This window comes from Brachyhypopomus gauderio, chromosome 7 (assembly GCF_052324685.1).
Source record: "Brachyhypopomus gauderio isolate BG-103 chromosome 7, BGAUD_0.2, whole genome shotgun sequence".
NCBI classification, from domain to species: Eukaryota; Metazoa; Chordata; class Actinopteri; order Gymnotiformes; family Hypopomidae; genus Brachyhypopomus; species Brachyhypopomus gauderio.
In genome coordinates this window covers 6,280,820-6,299,841 of record NC_135217.1, presented here as the reverse complement: position 1 = coordinate 6,299,841, position 19,022 = coordinate 6,280,820, and the positions used below count along the sequence as shown (strand labels likewise).

The following is a 19,022-nucleotide window of genomic DNA, read 5'->3' as shown; positions in this document are numbered from 1 at the left end:
CACAACATATACCATGCAAATCGTTACGCAAATCATTGCAGTTCACACAACGATATCTCTCGCCAACATTTAAGCGTTTCTGGAGTGTAAGCATGTGCATATTTGCAGTACCTACGGAAAGAGCGTTCTAAAAAAACAGCACTTGGGTCTAAAACCCAAATCCGCTTACGATGATGCCGCCGCTTCACTGCTGGTTGAATGCTCGACCATCCTGGACGTGAACCGCATCCAGTCAGCGAAAACCTACTGAGCTTGTGGGGATCCGCCTGTCGTTTGGGTAACCCGTAGAACTCGTCAGTTGGCCCTGCAGTATATAAAGTGGATATAAAGTGACATTGCGATGCCAAGGTCGTTCGCGACATCAAAACTTGACAAAGTTTCGCAAGAAGTGACATGGCAAAACTGCACAGATTCAAGAGTTGATTCCTCTAAAGCGGTTGTTGCCGGAAGTGAAACAGGTGGAACGGTTTTGTTGTTTCTTTTTTGCAGTTCATTGTAGAATGACAGATAGTCAAGGAAATGAAATGGACTGGTTTTATCAGCGGTATCAGAAGGACAAAATGTCTCATTCTTTTGCTAGATCCCGACTTCTGATCATTTTCAGCGTAAGTCACTCTTTCACTTACAGTATAGTGTATGCGTATAAACGACCTAGAAGACCGAAGTTGGTTTTATATTGAAACTTGACTGAGTATCCGATTTATTTTAACTAAGAGAAGTGTATAAATGTATGAATATATTTAAATTTCAGGCTAGCATTACATTAAAGTAAATTATTTTATGTTCATTTTTAACCACGTTGAAACACGGTTTCGTCCTTTGTTTCTGAGAAGGCTCATAAGCCTGTATACCTGATAGCACAAGTAGGAGTATTTCATTAACAATTAACTAACTCAAATTTAGGAATTACGCTGCAGTAGGTCAGTGTTTGTGTGGGGAAAAACCAGTGAGCAACACTTGTGCATTAGTCCTCAAGTAAATAGCTGAGCACACAGTCTTGTGGAATTTGCATTCTTTGTAAAAATTTCACCAAACTAAGTAATAGGCAATTTTCTTACCACATGAGCCCTGCAGTATACCATCAAGTAACAATAGGTTGTTGTCAATAGTGGTGTATACAATATAAAGTCGAGTTTCTTCCTGTGGCCTACATGTTAATTTAGTTCTGCAGAAAAGCTGGCAGCAGTTCAGCATTAAATGTAAATGAGACTTTGATTTATTCGTTTAGGACGCGTCACCCTGGTTGTGATCAGTGTCTCTTTGCCTTTTAGACGATGCTCATCACGCTGACCCTGTTCCCAGTCCTGAGGATGCTGGGAACTGAGATTTATGTTTTTGTGAGTGGAGATTATATGAGTGGACACCACTCTGTGTTGCTCATTAACTGTCCTACTGAACAGACTGCTAAAGATATCAGCAGGTGATCACACACACAAGATATGTAAATCTGAAACTATGTTTATCCAATGTCATATTGCATGTTTCTATTTTATATATTTTGACTTGATAATGCATATTTTGTATTTGTGAGATGCAAAGTTTACAGAGGTGTCAATTCCAGGTTCAGAAAGTAAAAGTCCTCACCAGGATTTTGCTCAGGCTTCCTGGATTGTGTTGATTCCACTAATTTTACCTGGATTGCACTAATTAGAAAATCTAGCAAGCTTGAGCAAAATCCTGGTGAGGACTTTTACTTTCTGAACCTGGAATTGACACCTTTATGTTTATTTTATCCAGTCTTTATTTTACAGACATACAGTATGTGGCAGTGAAATTTACCATGGTTTGTGCATGCACACATGCACAGCTTTGACACAACACTTGTGCAGATATTTCTACTGGTGTATTCCCACAGCCAAAATCAACAAAGTGATGCTGTGTGCTTTAGGAGCTGAGCATGGCTCCCTGAAACCAGTGGTGTACCTAAACGGTGACCATGATCACCAGGACGCAGCTAAGCAGCAGTGTGGAAAAACTACGCACTAAAACACAGAGCAGTTTCAAACACATCAGTGGTGCTCATTGTGAGCCTAATCAAGCTAATGCATCACTTCTTCAGTGGGAGTTTCCAACGGAGGCCACTCTGTTGCAGGGGTGTGCGCAAACGTGCCCAGCATAGACTAGTGAAAGATGAAGTGTGTGTCTGTGTGTGTGTGCCTGGCCTGAGCGTGTGTTTTTTATTATGATTATTGATTCAGGTTTTTTTTTTTTCTTTCAATTTTCTTTGCTCTTACAATTGTTCACAGTTCAGGCAAGAAAATATTTTTGTCCTTTTGAATCATTACAGCTGCATGCAAATGAGTGTGTGTGTGTGTGTGTGTGTGTGTGTGTGTGTGTGTGTGTGTGTGTGTTTCTGAATGAGAACACTGAGCGTCTTTGACGTGTGGTTGTTGCAGTTGTTTGCCGGTCCTCCCGAACCATATAGAGGCGGGTGAGTGAACTCTTGAGCTCTCCTGTTCCTGTGTCTCGTAGTCTCCTAGCCAATAGCCCTGCAGTATTCTCAGAGGAGTTTTCTGCTTTGATTTGTTGCTCAGATGCTAATGTACCTCACATAGCAAACTGCAGGCAGGGATCTGGTCGGCACTCTGCCGATGAATAGCAACTCGGTGTCTTCCCACTGCCAGCCAGCCTGAACGGCACGTGGCATGCCTGAGATCCGAGCCTGATTTCCACGGCTCTGCAGCGCCAAGATGTTCTTTTAAGGCTGCTCCTGGATAGTTGTAGCAACACCTCACCACCCAACCAATGGAAAAAGTGCCCATTAAAGTTTTGAGAAACTAGCAAATGTACTCGGGTTCAGCTGTGGCATTATATATACACATAATCTGCATTCTGGATACTTAAACATTAAGTTAAACATTAGATATTTGAAGTATTTGAATCCTCATTCAATTATTGTTTACCTTGCGTGTGTGTGTGTGTGTGTGTGTGTGCGCGTGTTTTTGCTCTTTTGCTAGAGTATATTCCTTTAACTTTATTAGGGAGTAGGGAGGTCATGACCCAGTCTAGGTTGAACCCATAACAGACGGTGTATATATTGTAAACCTGGGCAGATGCAAACAACTGTAATGGTGTAAGATGGTGAAAGATGGTGTAAGCCTGCAAAATAACCTACATTGAGCTTAGTGTGCGTGTGCGTGTGCGTGTGTGTGTGCGTGTGTGTGTGTGTGCGTGCGTGCGTGCGTGCGTGTGTGTGTGTGTGTGTGTGTGTGTGTGTGTAAGAGCGCGTGTGAGTATATCCGATACTTCTGCTGCAGTTCAGCCTGCAATGTTTATTTATAGCTCATGTTATCTGGCCCTTGATACAGAGATTTATATCAAGAGTTGCTCTCCTTCCACTCTGTGACCCCTGCCCCCCCCCCCCCCCCCCCCCCCCCCACACACACACACACACACACACACTGGGTTACATGACACAAAACCTTTGGCTGCACGATTGTTTCCTCTCACTGAACCCTGGCAAGACAGAAATACTTGTAGAATTACATATTAATGGCTCATCTGATCTGTCTGTCGATGGTGACCTAAACCCTTACCCAACTGTTCGAACACTGTATTATTTCTTCACTGTTAGCCACCCACAAAGCCCACATTAGCTCTTTTGTAAAGACTGCCTCCCCTTGTGCAATAATGTACATCTCTGCCCCATGCTCAGTTATAGTAGTTATAGTCTCGCATTTTGACTAGGGCTGAACGATTTTGGAAAATAATCTAATTGCAATTTTTTATCTATAAATTGCGATTGCGATTTAAAATCGCGATTTTTTCCCATTGTTCCACTTCAGGAAACTCGGTTTCGGCATTTTTTATACAGCTCAGATACAGGGTTGCGGGAGGGGGGGGTGTAAACAGAGGCGGTCTTTGCATAGAGGCGTTGCTAGGCAATTGCCTTGGGCCCCTCCCACTGTAGGGCCCCCTTGTCTAGCTAAAGCCAGGTTCACACTACACGACTTTTCAGTCATCAGGTTTTTGTGCCGTTCGCACTACACGACTGGTTGTGCTGTAATCGCAAGTCTTTCAGTTGTTGTGGCGTTCACACTACATGACTGATCGGTGACGTGGGCTCACGAATTAAACGACTGGGGAATCGCCGACTCATCTGGCTGCCGTCCAAAAACACGAGAACACGAAAATGAAACACTCGCGAGAACCAGCAACACCACGAAGAAAATAAAAACAACGTACATGTACTCCACATTTTCGTTATTATTATTATTTTTTTACCGTTTAACCACCCCATAGTCCCAAATTGCCAGAATTATTTCATCTCTCCGTTGCAGTGAACATATAGTCAATCGCACTATTTCTCCAGTGCTGTCACAATAACTTAAACACAGTCTTGTAGTAAAGTTGTATGAAGCTAGACGCTGCTGTTGACTCACAGTCGCCGACTGGGCTAGATATGAAACATGCTAGATATTAAACATGCTAGAAATCTGCCGGTCGTCTGCGATGAGTTGGCGGCCACTCGGCGAGCGTCTTTCAGCAGTTCACACTACACGACTGAGCGAGCGCCGAATGATCCCCGATTTGCGTCCGACCACAGTTTCTGTCGGCGATCTACAAAAACAGTCGGCGACTGAAAAACCAGCCTAAAATCTTGTAGTGTGAACCTGAACTTATTTCTCGCATATTAATGTTGATGGGCCCCCTAGCTAAATTCACCTTGAGCCTCCAAATTGCTAAGTCCGCCACTGGGTGTAAAATGGACTAAATTTAAGTATTATTATTATATCGTGATCGATCGATCGCCATGTGGTTGGCGCCAGAGCGAACTACTAATTTTTTAGTCTAAGACGCTCAATGCGTGAGAGTTGGCAGCCCTGCAGGTATAGCAACATGGCTAAAATATGTGCGTGAGGGCGTTTGGTAGCGCATATCCAGTGTGTTTAACAAAGCCATGAAGCCGGGCTTGTTCACTATATTAACGGGCATCATGTCTTTCACTATGAACTCCGTTAATGCCCGAGTTATTTCAGCGTGCCGCTTCGAATTACATCCATAAGGAGTTACACTTTCAAACGGTTCGGTCAGTGAACCCTCGGTGCTGGACCGCGGTCAAGCTATCCGCGCTTTCGCGATTCATCCGTGCTTTAAATCTTATTGCGCCTATATGCGTGATTTTACGGTATTTCGCTGCTCACCGCATACTAAAGCTGTATAAGCGCAGAGAAACACTTTGGCGTATTTGAAGATGCAGCACTGGTCGTTGGCATTTTAGCCTTACAAATATCATACGAGGCTTTGTGGTGTTTTTTTAATGCTGAAGGTTTGTAGTGTTACCTCGCGTCGTAGCAACAGTAGCAAGGCATGTTTTGCAGGGTACCTGACGTTGAGCAGCATCTTTTTAAAAGCCAAAGTAATTTCACACAACTTATGTGCTGCCCCTCTTTGGTAATTAGACTTTCAGTTGTGTCAGCTTCTGTCGAGCCTGAAGCCATTGTGCAACAAGTTAAAGTGCGCTGTGTTAACTTCACTTCTCCAACTCCCTGCCTCCTGCTCGGGTTTGCTCCGTTCGTCCTCGGCTCGGCTCGCTCCCAAGTCACGTGACCAGTTTAAATCGCAGCCTGTGCGATTAGACAATCGCGTTTTAAAAAATCGCGAAATTATCGCAAATGCAATTAATCGTTCAGCCCTAATTTTGACTGCGAGTATTACCACACAACAAAGATAGTGCCTAGATCCAGTATGAAATTATAAACTTTAACAACCTTTAACAATAACTTCCAGTATTATAAACTTTAACAACTTTTAACAATAACTTCCAGTATTATAAACTTTAACAACCTTTAACAATAACTTCCAGTATTATAAACTTTAACAACCTTTAACAATAACTTCCAGTATTATAAACTTTAACAACCTGCCTGATGTTTCACCACAGTTCCCATTCATGTTTGTCCACCTTCACACTCCAGACCATATTGTCTGTAGCTTGAACGTTTTGTGAGAAGTGTATGTAATTAGACAATCTCTCTCTCTCTCTCTCTCTCTCTCTCTCTCTCTCTCTCTCTCTCTCTTTCTCTTTCTCTCTCTCTCTCTCTCTCTCTCTCTCTCAGACACATCATGGAGAAAAGGATGGCAGCGTGTGTAAATATTCTTCCTCGCACCTCTACCATGTAAGAACACTGACTTCAAGGCCCCAACTTACTGTGGTAACCCAGACACGCCACTATTTTTTTTTACTTTAAAAAGTTAAAATGAGCCAAGATGGGCATTTCAATTAATAAAACTCTCCCTGATGCTAATGTTGTAGAGAACCTCGTTACCTACCAACTTCTGAATGGAATTAACCCTTAACCTCATTAACTATCAACTTGTGACTGGAATTTACCCTTAACCTCATTAACTATCAACTTGTGGATGGAATGCAGGTTTTCTTCACAGTGATATTTCTGGCATTTCTAGGATTTTAAGCCTCAGTTAAATGTTTTATGCTTTATGTATAACAATGCCTCCTTTATAACAGGTGTGCTGTCAGAAATTCTACATCGATCATGAGACCAGGATACCTTTTATAGTTTAGCAAGGAATTAAAGAGAAAGATGTTTTCCTTGCCATATACTCTATACCTAGAGCCAAAATATAATAGGTGACTATGTACAATATCCACTATTATTTACACAAAGTCCTAATGTGACTTTATGATTTCAAGAGGAATGCAACATACATTATAAGGAACGTTTACCTTGCAGGCGTGCATGCATTGTGAATGCTTCGAGAGTTGGTGTGTTGTAACTCCTGTCTCTGGGTGCGGCGTTTAGCGTTCGTCCCAACCTGTAGGATTAGTCACAGATTTGTGGTGGAAGGGTTATTGCAGCATGAGCAGTTTTAACAGCTCTGACGTTGCCTGATAAGTTCTGTAAAAGAAATTATGGGTCTTACTGAGACGTAGTCAAGACCAATATGCTACACTGAGGTTCAGCTGAATCCAGAAGGGTGGATTTGAATGGACATGGTGAGATTAAGTTACTGCTACATAGGACTCTATGCACAGCTGCATAATGCACTGCTAACGTTTCTGTTCAACTGACAGTTATTCATTAATGTTGGTTGGGGGGGCGGCGTGAGCCAAATTCATACCAGTGAAACTAATCAGTTTCCGGCAACACCACTATGTGTTTAATCTGGCTTGAACACCACTGTGTTAAAATGTGTTCAGTAATCAGTTCTTTTGAAATAAACTTTACCTTAAAGTTATTACGCTCTTGACCTGAGAACCATGGTCTGTAAGTGAACTATGCTAAGCTTGTCATGCTTGCTGAATTCCTGTGGAATGACGATGGAATTTCTGCCGACGGTTCCTCTGCGATAGAACACAGTCAGCCAGGTTTACTGGGATTTGTCCTTCAGGTTTCCAGGAATGGGGTTTTGGCAGTGTTTTAACTAAAGGCAATTGATCACTTTTGTTCCAAGTAACATTACTGCCTTCGCAAGCTTGTTCGAGGAGACTTAGGTGAATCTGTAGCTGCAGTAGTGCTGACCAGGCGTTGGCTTATATCCTAACGCTGCGTGGATTAACTTGAACGATGCCTTTTGGCTGTTGCCATTGTTCGAAGGTTAATATGGTGCTGAAAAGACTAGAGATTTGGAGATCTAACGCTTGCGGAAGGGTAAAGCAGAGAGGATGAAGTTCTGTTTGTCGAGGATATTTAACCCCTCGGGTGCCGTGTGCTGCTGGACACTCCCGTTTTCTTCTACTGACGTCTCAAGCTTGCACTGTCCTCCATTTTCTGACTGGCGTGGTTCCTACAGGAAGCTGCCGTCGTCAGTTGATGTACTGATTATGTATTTACACAAATGCCAAATGTCAAGAGAGAGAGTTCAACTTCACACCTCTATGACTCCTTCCAACCTGTCTTACAGTTTTTCTCAGTCGATTTGGTTCATTTCTCACATCATGCTTTACATTGGCATCACAACTAATGCATTTCTCAAAACAGTTAGTGCAAACAGCAAAACTCAATGAAATACCTGCAAAAGCAGATACTTCACTCAAAATTCTTTGTTTTTGCCCCAAAATCAAATATTTAGGTCATTCAATTTGTCAGTGCCATCAGAATATCTAGTCTGTGTGCCATTGCCTATGAACAAGGCAGTCAAAATACTTAGTCATGTTGTCAGTGCAACTATAAGTCACAGTCAGTGTAGACTGTATATTCTGATGGAAACTAGCTAAGCTTTTGATTTCAAGAACGCTGCACATTCTGTGGTATATCAAATACATGTTACACACATACAAACTTACATGGAACACAAAGTTTCACATCACTGTATGTGGGAGACTGATAGCAAGAAATTGGACTGGAATCAAATTTGTTCGCACTGCAATTTGTTGACAAAAACAAATCTGATTGAAATTCAGAAAAGACTGACTGGAAAAACTGCAAAATTAGAAACTTATTCTACACAATCAAAACAACCTGAGCACATACAGCCTCCTCTTGTTGTGTGAAAATGGAACCTCTGCTACCACTATGAGCTACTCTTGATATCCTATATGGTATAAGAATGCAAAAATGCAAAAAATAAATAAATACTGTAATTGAATAACATGTCAGAATGTATGTCAATGTGCAGCATTACAGCAGAGAGCACATTTCTGAATTACACACGTTTTCTCTATGAAATGTTTGAAAGATTGAAGTTCTTTCATTATTCGGCTGTACCAAGCAACCAGCTTCAGCCAGTGTGAGACCATGACTTACATGTAAAACATGGTCCACAATTGTTGCCCTTACTGTATTTCACTGTTTTGTCCCCTCAGCCTTACACCACACAGTATTACCCCTCTACATCATATAGTCTTACTCCTCTACACCACACAGTCTTACCCCTCTACTCATTTACATTTACGGCATTTGGCAGACGCCCTTATCCAGAGCGACTTACATTTTTATCTCATTTTTTTATACAAGTGAGCAATTGAGGGTTAAGGGCCTTGCTCAGGGGCACCTCAGTCATGGCCTGGGGATCGAACCTGCGACCCTCCGGTCACAAGACCAGTTCTCTAACCGCTAGGCCATGACTGCCCATGACTACTCCACAGTCTTACCCCTCTACACCACACAGTCTTACCCCTCTACTCCACAGTCTTACCCCTCTACACCACACAGTCTTACCCCTCTACACCACAGTCTTACCCCTCTACACCACACAGTCTTACTTCTCCTATTGGCAGTTCACCCTATACATGGCCTTATCTTTCCATCCATGGCCTTGTCTTATCCTTTATGATACTGCAGTGTTTAGTGTCTATAAATGTTTGCCAATTACAGTAAAGGTTCATGAGACGCACCTCTGACCTGTGGTTGAGACCATTGGGTGATCTAAGCCTTCACCAATTCCCTTTCTTACTGTAACTGAATGTTCACCTGCAAACAATTTAATCAAATTAGGATAAATTACCAAAATGTAACAAAAAAATTTACTAAAAAATAAATGTAAAATTATGCTTTAGAGATTATGACAACATGTTCAGCACTTTTGCATATAATGACCTAGGCGATGACCTCAAGACTAAATGTTTGGGAGTGTAAGACAATTCAACAGACAATCCGTACAACACATTTTGATAAACATGACATAAGCAACACATAATGTAAAAAACAACAGACAACTGCCCATGTCCATTTGCAATATGTACAAAAGCATTTGCAAAATGATAAACACAAGGAGAAATACAATTATGATGTGCACAAGTAACAATGAGATGTGGAGACTGAATTAACAGTTTTGAGAATTTCAATTCTGATCTGAGAAATGAACCAAACCAACTGAGAAAAACTGTAACCTGTTCAGTTAGACCATACGACATGACACATTGGACACGTAAAACTGAAATAAATTATCTGCATGCCCACTATGCATTTAACAGAGGTGGGGACTCGAGTCACATGACTTGGACTCGAGTCAGACTCGAGTCATTAATATTAAGACTTTTGACTTGACTTGAAAAAATATTCAGAGACTTAGACTTGACTTGGACTTTTACACCAATAACTTGGGACTTGAATTGGACTTGAACCTTTACTTGCAAAGACTTGATTTTTTTTTACCCCAAATCTAAATTTTAAAACGCATATTAATATTTATAAAGTGCGCCCCATTAATTTCATTTCCGTCCTTCTGACGCAGACCAGTCCTCTGCTTTTCCACACTCTGTACGTGTGTGTGTGCATGAGCTGCAGCACAACCAATCAAAAGGGGGGTTGGCGAACGTAAATTTTTACCGGGCGGGGTGTAAAATGGACACAAATTAAGTATTATATCGCGATCGATCGATCGCCAGTGGTTGGTGCCAGAGCGAACTAGTAACTCATTGAATCATAGATGTGGATCAGAGGTAAATAAACTAGATTTTTTTCCGGCGTGAGAAATCGGATGTGTGGCGTGAGAGCGTGTGAAGACGGTCAAATGCGTGTGTCTCACGCTCAATGCGTGAGAGTTGGCAACCCTGGGTTCTGTATCTGAACACGGGGAAGAGAGCCTCTCTCTGTCACCATCATAATATCCAGTTCTATCTCAGCATGGATTGTGTATTTGAACATCTACGTCGAGAAAAAAATATATTGACAAAAGTGGAGCGAGTTTTCAGCTATGGGGACATCATTCATCGTGCACAAATGACATACAGACTTTTGGCCAGCAAATGCAATGCAGAATAGTTTACTGAAATGTCTAAAGTTGCAGATTCCTGTTAATTGTTCAGTTCTTATATTTGTTTGTCTTGTGTCACTCACACATGTTCTCCAAGAAACCAGATAAGAGAAGAGAGGGAAAATGCTGTTATGGTTCTTTGTATTGTACTGTGAAAATATCAGCACTTTTTATTTGAACATGGAGTTCTACTTATGACTTTTTCACAGAATATTTATTTCTGGAAAATTGTAGTTTAAAGTATGAATATTTTTGCAGCTAAGTTTAACAAATTGAACTGTGCAATAAAGAGGTGTAATTTTATTTTTTTTTATACTTCGTGTTTTCAGTTGCACATGTTTTATCAAGATTTGAGGAGAATACAGATTTAAAAAAGAACGCATGTCTATTATTTACATTTAAAATTTAAAATATACCTGCAACATTAGTAAAAAAAAAAAAAAGACTCGAAAGGACTTGAAATTCCAAGTTTCAGACTTGGGACTTGACTTGACTATTGCCTGTCTTGACTCGAGACTTGACTTGACTTGAGTGTCTTTGCTTGAGACTTGACTTGGGACTTGAGGTATAAAGACTTGGACTTACTTGAGACTTGCAAAACACTGACTTGGTCCCACCTCTGGCATTTAACATGGCTAAATACCATCTAGCAAAAGTAGCAAACTTGGTTAAACACATGTTATACAGCCAGCTGAGGTAGTTAATTGATTTCTTGGATACATTGTGAACATGTCTCATACAATATCTTGCTTATCAGGTACTACTGGAAGGGAGAAATTCAAGATACCTCAGAAATACTGCTGGTATGTAGACTTTAAAAAACTGCTCAGTTGAATTCTTAAACGTTCAGAGGGAATGTTACTTGTTTGACATGCTCAGTGAGTACTGAACGGGTATGAAGACGTTCAGTAAAGCTTTCTCCTACAGCTTGTGAGGACCAGAACGTCCGTCATTCAGAAACTCACCGACTATGTAAAGTAAGTCATTTTAAATTCCTGTAGTTTAATTCCGTCACTGATAACAGTCATTTTGTGTCAGGCCCCAATAATGTAAATTATGCTGATATGTTCTCATACTAATTGCTGTTTTCCATTAGAACTATACACCCGTATGACATTCCAGAAATCCTCAGTTTTCCTGTGGAAGGTGGAAGTTTATCCTATTTGAAGTGGATGGATGAGGCAGTGCCTGAAGTCTGACTGATCCATATCCATTATCTAGCCGGTGCAGCCCGGTCCGACACCTAATATTCACCTAATGATCTGCCCTGTACTACACTAGAGGTGTGTTAGCACACATGGGACATTTATGTCTGGCAGTGTTGCGTAAATATTGCGTAATCTAAATATCTGCCCTCTCCAGTCACAGTGAGCATCAATAAAATCATTGTATGTGTGTAATGGTGTTCAGTTAGACAAATTTCCTGCTTCATAAACATTTTGCGCCTAAAACAAAACTTTTTCTGAGAATTAAAAAAAAAATGGTAATTTGAAATTTTGTTTTTGCTGTTGTTGCCATGTTGCATTCGAGTAATGAATTTATAAACCAACAATGAGCACAATTTTGGGTATTATGAATGAGTCTGATTAATGTTCTAGCATTGTTTGCACTAATATGCCTTGTTCATACCGTAGCATGTAGTCGTTGTAGTGATGTCATTGCACTGTAGTTTGATTACCAAACGTGGAATAAGCTGTGTAGCAGAATGAAAACACTGTAGCCTGTTTACAAGTGCACCATGGTCACACTGGGGCAGCTTGTGCAACATTTGTAAAGTGTAAAATCTCCATCTTTACAGTGTACAATCTCCATCTCTACAGTGTAAAGTCTCCATCTCTACAGTGTGGAGCCACAAGATGGGAAAACAAATAAACAAAAGCTAAATGTGAACCACAACAGCTCAGTAATGATGGAAAGGTGCTTTTGTACCAAGAATGTAGCAAATCTCAAATGTGTTGGTGTAAATAAATATTAATTGTTTCTGGTGTCACCTGTTTGTGACTGTGTACTAGACATATATGCCAAATGTAAATGTAAAGTGTAAATTGCACTAAAGCCATACAGTGACGTGTACTGTAACTGCCACAGTCAGTACCATACAGTGACGTTTAACTGTATAATTGTAACTGTAAAACTCACCCAGCTGATCTACAGAATTTATTTGAATAATTTACAATTGCATGCTCATTATTTACAGTTAATTGTCAGAATTGATTTGGATTCATTCAAATTTAGATTGTAATTTAGGAACAAAGTATGTACACCCAGGTCTCAAGGACCGGAAAACAGTCTCAGTTTATCAGTCTATGATATATTCATTTGAATAATTACTATTATATTAATTAGTAACTAAACAAAAGTTGCTCATTAAGACTGATTTCGCCCTTCACTCCTCTGTTGGTGCCTTTTTAAACAGTGTTGCCATTAGTGTAACAGGTCTTGATTAGGGTTGTCCGATATTAGCAAAAAATGCGTATCGGTATCGGATCGGCAGACACGAGAAAATGGTGATCCAGACTCCCGATCCAGTTTTTAAGTCCGATCCAGGTTTTCCTGCGTACCCATTTAGATAATCCATTCCAGTTTTTGCTAGTGAGAGTAAAATCCGGTCCGCATTTTCCAGCACACCTTCAGCACACGAGCGTAGTTTCTGCCCCAATTTAGCTCCGTGGCATCTCGGACCGGGTTGTGTGGGATTATTTTACCTTAAAGGATGACAAAGACGAAGAGGTAGAGTGCAACATATGCAGGCCCGTCGCGATGGGGCAGGCAAACCAGGCAATTGCTTGGGGCCCCAAGCTGGCCTGGGGCCCCCAGACAACAACAGGTTAAGAATTAAATGCAGCGACAAACTGTGTGAGCCCCCCTTTACATTCTCAAAGTCATGAGCAATGACACTGTTCTCAGAATCCCCCTCAAGGGGGCCCCTCCCACCAGCTGCTGAAGGCAGGCAGACTGTCCTGGCAGACAGCCAAGTTTTAGACGCCGGCAAATATGAAACTTAACCATGAAGCGAATTTATCCATCAGGAAGCCAAAAGAGAAAACAAAAGAAGGAAGAGGAACACAAAAAAACTAGTGGTGGGCCGTTAACGGCGTTCGTTAATTTGATACTCTTATCGGGCGATATAAAAATTATCGCCGTTAATCTATCTACTAAATGGGTAAGCAAACTATGATGACTTTCAACTTGACAGTTTAGCTCGGCTGTATTCCTAACCAAATTGCACAGTAGGGGCAAGAACGAGTTTTCAAACCTGTGAATTAAAAATCGTACGTGTGTTTACATGGATGCAGCCACGAAGTCGCTAGGTTTGCTTCATGGAAAATTCATTTTTAGGAACGTAAAATATTACCGGAGCGGAGCTCGGAGCGGTCGTTTTCTGCATGGTCCTAGCGCTAGATTCGTCGCTATTTAAATATTTCTTTTTAACCGTTAAAACTGCAGAGGACCAAACCGGCTTTTGAAAAAGTCCCCCCCAAATTATGTCCGTGAGGTTAAATGTACTAAATGTTGGCTTACATTTCAAATATCATGTTTAGCTGAATAAACATGTTATCAACCCCTTTTAATGTACAGTATGTAGGCTTACAAATTCATGTTTAACTGAATAAACCGTTGAACACGAGTAGCCTACATTTTATTGAGCATGTTTTTTTTCTTCAAGTATCAAAGTAGAACAGCTTCCTCAAGCAGTCATTGATGCATTTTGGAAACAAGAGATGAGCCCCTGGTCTAATGCACCCTCTGTATTAAGAAACCCTATCTCAAAAGCTGACTTTTAGTTATTACTTGGGTAGCACACATATGAGCCATTTTAATATAGATTAATCTAGATTAATTTCAAGATTTCAGTGAGATTAATCTAGATTAAAAAAATTAATCTATGCCCACCCCTAAAAAAAACACAAGACAGTGGTAAGTGATGATTTACACTGGATAAATTAGGCCTACCTGTACAAATGGTGTAATTTAGCAGCGGGTAGGCTAAAAACAATATATACGTCCCGGGTAATCCCATACTTAAATCTGCTATGTTCAGCTACAAGTAGTAAATTTGTAAAGTAGTTAGTTTGAGGTGTATATGCTGTGGTTCTTGAAGGTGGACCGCGGCCAGATGTTTTTTTTTTTGGCCGGAAGGGGGTTTGGGCATGAGATTTCTGGTGTGGAGGTTGGGGGGGCCCCGGTTGGTGTCTTTGCTTGGGGCCCCCAAATACCTTGAAACGGCACTGAACATATGCCACAGTAAAGTCAAGCGTTGTGGTAAAGCTGTAAGAACTTTTAATACCACCAATCTAATCAAGCATTTAGCGAAATACCACCATAAACAACATGACGAGTTTCTAATGAAAACCGAAGACAAAAAGAAAGGTCCTACACAACTAACACTGGCAGAAACGTTTGAATTGAAGGGAGTGTATAGATGGGGATGGAGCAGCAAAGTGTGGAGTAGAAGGCATTTTGCTTTTAACTAGTTTACGATATGTGCACGGATTTTTTTTTAAGCTTTGGTTTACACTTGTTCAAGAGCACTGATGGATGTTAATGTTAATGTTAATAATAGACTATTTTCCACTCAGGTTGTGTGTTTTTTTTTAAATATAATTTACACTATTATTTGCACTTGTGGCTTTTTAATCCTTGGTTTACTGATGCTATTTCTGTTTGTTATTTAATATTTTGTCTATTTTGAGTTTATTAATTGCTAAATAAACAGGTCAGTTTCTCCTTACCAACCATTGTGTATTATTCAAACACACCTAATTCAGCTGGCTACTTGTTATCAAGAGTAAAACGCTTTTCAACATGAGTTTGACAACAAAGTAAGTTGGCTAAATAACTTTAAACTTTAATACATGCTCGGATAGGCCGGTATCGGCCGATATCGGTATCGGATCGGAAGTGCAAATAAATATCGGTATCGGATCGGAAGTTCAAAAAGCTGGATCGGGACATCCCTAGTCTTGATCGTGGTGTGTGTTCAGAACAGGAAGTGGTGAAGCAGTGGTGAAGCCAGTAGAAAGAAGCAGCATGTGTAGAGATTCAGGTCTGATCTGGCAACGTGTGAGCAGTTCCTTAATGAATAATCACACATAAATTTGATCTAGATGATCTAGATCTAATCTTAGATCTAGATGACTGAGTCTCCATGAACTTTTGTGTGGTTAGCGTAGATAATATTACCTTTCACCAGCACAGTAGTGTTTACACTTGAGGGTCAACCCTATACTAATGTTTATGAGTACTAAAGAACGGCCTCTAGTATTTTGTAAGGCAGAGGAAAACAATTCACACTATGCCCTATAGAGGGTGCTGTTGCATAACCTAAACAATAGATGCGTTTGTAATGGTAGATTCACTATATAAATGTGTAGGACTGTTTATAATGAGTAATAAAGTATATTTGATTGATTGCTGAAACACATACCTAAACAAACAAATACACAGTAACCCAGACCAAAACATGTATCTATACCTACCTCATTATGCTTCTGTTTTCATTTATCTAACAGGAATAAAATAACCACTCAAACAAGGTAACAGAAGGCAGTTTGAATTTTAGCAAGATTTCTCTGACGTCTTTAATAATATTTAATTCAAAATATAAATAATGGTACCATGGAGTGCCTATTTCGATGACTGAAGCCCGCCATGACATTAACTACGTCACTGAAATTCCATAAATATTTATTTCATATCAATGAACAATATGAACTACAGCAGTGGTATACAGGACTTGTTTGAATAAAAGCTATAATAATAATAATAGTTTTGTTTGAGGCCACATTTGAAACACAAACATTTACAAGTAGTACTTGGCATTAAAAACAATGGCAATACAATATTTTAAGACACTTGGTGTTTTTTTTTTTTTTTAATTTAAGTTTTCGATATCACAGAATTCAGCAACAGTCTAAACAATTAATATTGATTTAGATACAAAACCACTGCGAAACAGTTAGGAGCGAGAGAACAGAGAGAGGCAAAGGAGGACAGAGTGTTTAAAAAAACAGAACAAAAAAAAGTCAAAAATGACAAATCATTCATCAGTCTACAACTCCTCTCTCTCCTGTCGGAAGAGCAAGAATAACGAATAAATAACATTTAAAATCTTCAGTTGCAAAAATAGTCCCACATTTCCCCTTTTCGAGCAGGCTGCTACTAGTGTTGCATGGTTGTTAGGACATATGAAGAGAGTCAGCAGTGAGCTGTGAGATGGAGAAGACAGGGGGTGTGGATGTCTGGAGAGGACAGGGCGTGGACGTTTGGAGAGGACAGGGGGTATGGACGTCTGGAGAGGACAGGGGGCGTGGACGTCTGGAGAGGACAATGGACGTGGACATTGGAGAGGACCGGGGCGTGGATGTCTGGGGAGGACCAGGGGGCGTGGACGTCTGGAGAGGACCGGGGCGTGGACCAGGGGGTGTGGACATCTGCAGAGGACAGGGGGCGGGGATGTCTGGAGAGGACAGGGGATGTGGACATCTAGAGAGGATGGGGGGCATGCGTTTAAGCTCAGCAGGAAGAGTACCACAGAACGATGTCTCTTTGACCAAGGCCCAGATCTGCCCTGTACCTTCCATTCTATTACCCCCTCTGAGGGCGAATGACATAAACCTGTCACAGATGCACATTTCAGTCTCTTTACTGGCCTTTGTTGAGCTTGTTAAACCAAAGCCTAATCTGCATTACAGCCGAATAAAATGCTTAGCTATCATTTCTGCTGGGATCTTTCTCCCCTTCTGTAAAATGTCTATGATTTGTGAAGGTATTAAATCCTAATTCTACCATTTTAATATATAAAATCCCTTTTAATCTGTAATGGGTCTCAAGGGAGGCATGCAGGTGTTCCGGAGCCCTTTTCGTCCGAGGCAGAAGCGTTTTTTTAAGAGTGCACTTACGAAAGCGCTACACTAAGCATCGAGGCGGCGGCGTGTACGCCAACGAAACGACGGCCTCCGCGCCAGCAAGGCCAGCTGCGGTGGCTGTCAAAGCGTAGCTGCTTGCCTTATGGGAAATGTAGTCAATGGCCAATCTAATTTACTACAAATGCTGGGCGTCTTCTAGAAAACGGCACTTGTGGGAGACTTCTGCCCTGTCTGCCAAAGGACTGCAAGTCAAGGTGTGTAAGCTTGGGTAGGGCATAACATTAAATTCACCTGTACTGGATAATAACATTTCATCATTAAATGAGTGTGTGTGTGTGTGTGTGTGTGTGCGTTATATATATTATATATATCATATATCAGTATATATGTTATATATATATACATATTATTTATGTGTAATATGTGTAACATGTGCAACTGCTGCCTGAGATGCACGTAGTTTTATTTTTTTTTTTATAGATATTTTTATAGTAACTCCAAAGTAATGACATTGTGCAATTAGCAGATGCATAAAATACTTAAGCCACAACGCTAGTTAGATACTATGTCAGATACTGTGACGATTCAGGTGCCTCAGTTTTACATTCAGGCCTGGTTCAAAATACCTTGTCTTGCCATGGGGCAAATCCTTCACCTGGAATTCGATGTTTTAACATTTTTATTTTCCATGGCTACATTAGCTTTAAGTGTATCTTCTAAAGCTCCGTGTGTTTGAAACCTGATCTGGGACCTGTGTCTTCTCTGCAGCCCACAAAAGGGTCCATTTCAAAGCCCTGATCCTAGAGCTCACCCATGTGATTCCCAACCTTACAGCATTTTGCAGGTATAAACGTGTCAATAAATCCAACTTAATATCTCACTGAACAAGACAGACACACGTATATATGCACGCACACGCACACACACACACACACATACACACAAGTGCTTTTTCTTTTTTTCTTTTTTTTACCTTTGTCACACTGATTAATGTAAACTCACTCAGGGTAAAGCTTTGGGGATCCATTTGTACATCACATACTGCAGTAAGGAAACATACAAAAGTAAAAAAAAAAACGTCCAAAACATACATTGTACAAAAAAATTAAAACAAATACTATGGAGTGCAGGTCGGGGGGTTCAGAGGTGTGTTGTGGGATTGTCATCACTTCAGATCCACAATGTCCTCCTCAAAGGAAGTCGAGAGCATTAAAGTACTAGCCAGGGGCGGGCTATCCTCACGAGGCTCCGCCTCCAAGCCAGGGGAGCAATGCCGTTGGATGTCAATGTCCCCATCGACGCACTCCAGCCCGACTCTGATTGGATGTTCAAACACATCCCATTGTAACGAGGAGAAGGCATCTTGCAGAACAAATGAATGCACATGCTGCATTTGAAGTAGCTTTGTTAGTGCACTGTAGAGTATAAAGGGTTAATGGATCTCAAGCCCATTAGGTGTGCTGATGGAGAATGAGGGCAGGTCTACTGAGAGCA

At 40.8% G+C, this 19,022-nt stretch overlaps 2 protein-coding genes across 11 annotated transcripts in view; one reads left to right on the top strand and one right to left on the bottom strand.

The window, feature by feature from the left end:
* Positions 1-206: 206 nt before the first annotated feature.
* Positions 207-12,639, top strand: LOC143518608 (protein CutA homolog). Of its 4 annotated transcripts, none has more exons than XR_013132238.1 (7): positions 207-605; positions 1,272-1,420; positions 6,060-6,119; positions 11,417-11,462; positions 11,587-11,636; positions 11,756-11,942; positions 12,480-12,639. XR_013132238.1 is itself a non-coding variant. In XM_077011206.1 (6 exons), the coding sequence occupies exons 1-6, from the start codon at positions 501-503 to the stop codon at positions 11,856-11,858; spliced, it is 513 nt and encodes a 170-aa protein (XP_076867321.1). In that variant the 5' UTR covers positions 209-500; the 3' UTR covers positions 11,859-12,639. The 4 variants fall into 4 exon arrangements, 2 of the variants coding, with proteins under 2 accessions (XP_076867321.1, XP_076867322.1); XR_013132237.1 differs by having other exon boundaries at positions 12,458-12,639; XM_077011206.1 differs by having other exon boundaries at positions 209-605; positions 11,756-12,639.
* Positions 12,640-16,481: 3,842 nt separating this feature from the next.
* Positions 16,482-19,022, bottom strand: part of garnl3 (GTPase activating Rap/RanGAP domain like 3) — a 69,445-nt gene continuing 66,904 nt past the window's right edge. For all 7 annotated transcript variants that reach the window (XM_077011198.1, XM_077011201.1, XM_077011199.1 and 4 more), the window contains one exon: positions 16,482-18,844. In XM_077011198.1, the coding sequence (XP_076867313.1) occupies positions 18,694-18,844 (151 nt within the window). In that variant the 3' untranslated portion in view covers positions 16,482-18,693. The remainder of the gene's footprint in view (positions 18,845-19,022) is intronic.

Coding starts and splice junctions, on each gene's coding strand:
- LOC143518608 (XM_077011206.1), top strand. CDS start 501: ATGACAGATAGTCAAGGAAATGAAATGGACTGGTTTTATCAGCGGTAT. Junction 6,120..11,416: donor CTTCCTCGCACCTCTACCAT/GTAAGAACACTG, acceptor CTTGCTTATCAG/GTACTACTGGAAGGGAGAAA. Junction 11,637..11,755: donor AAACTCACCGACTATGTAAA/GTAAGTCATTTT, acceptor GTTTTCCATTAG/AACTATACACCCGTATGACA.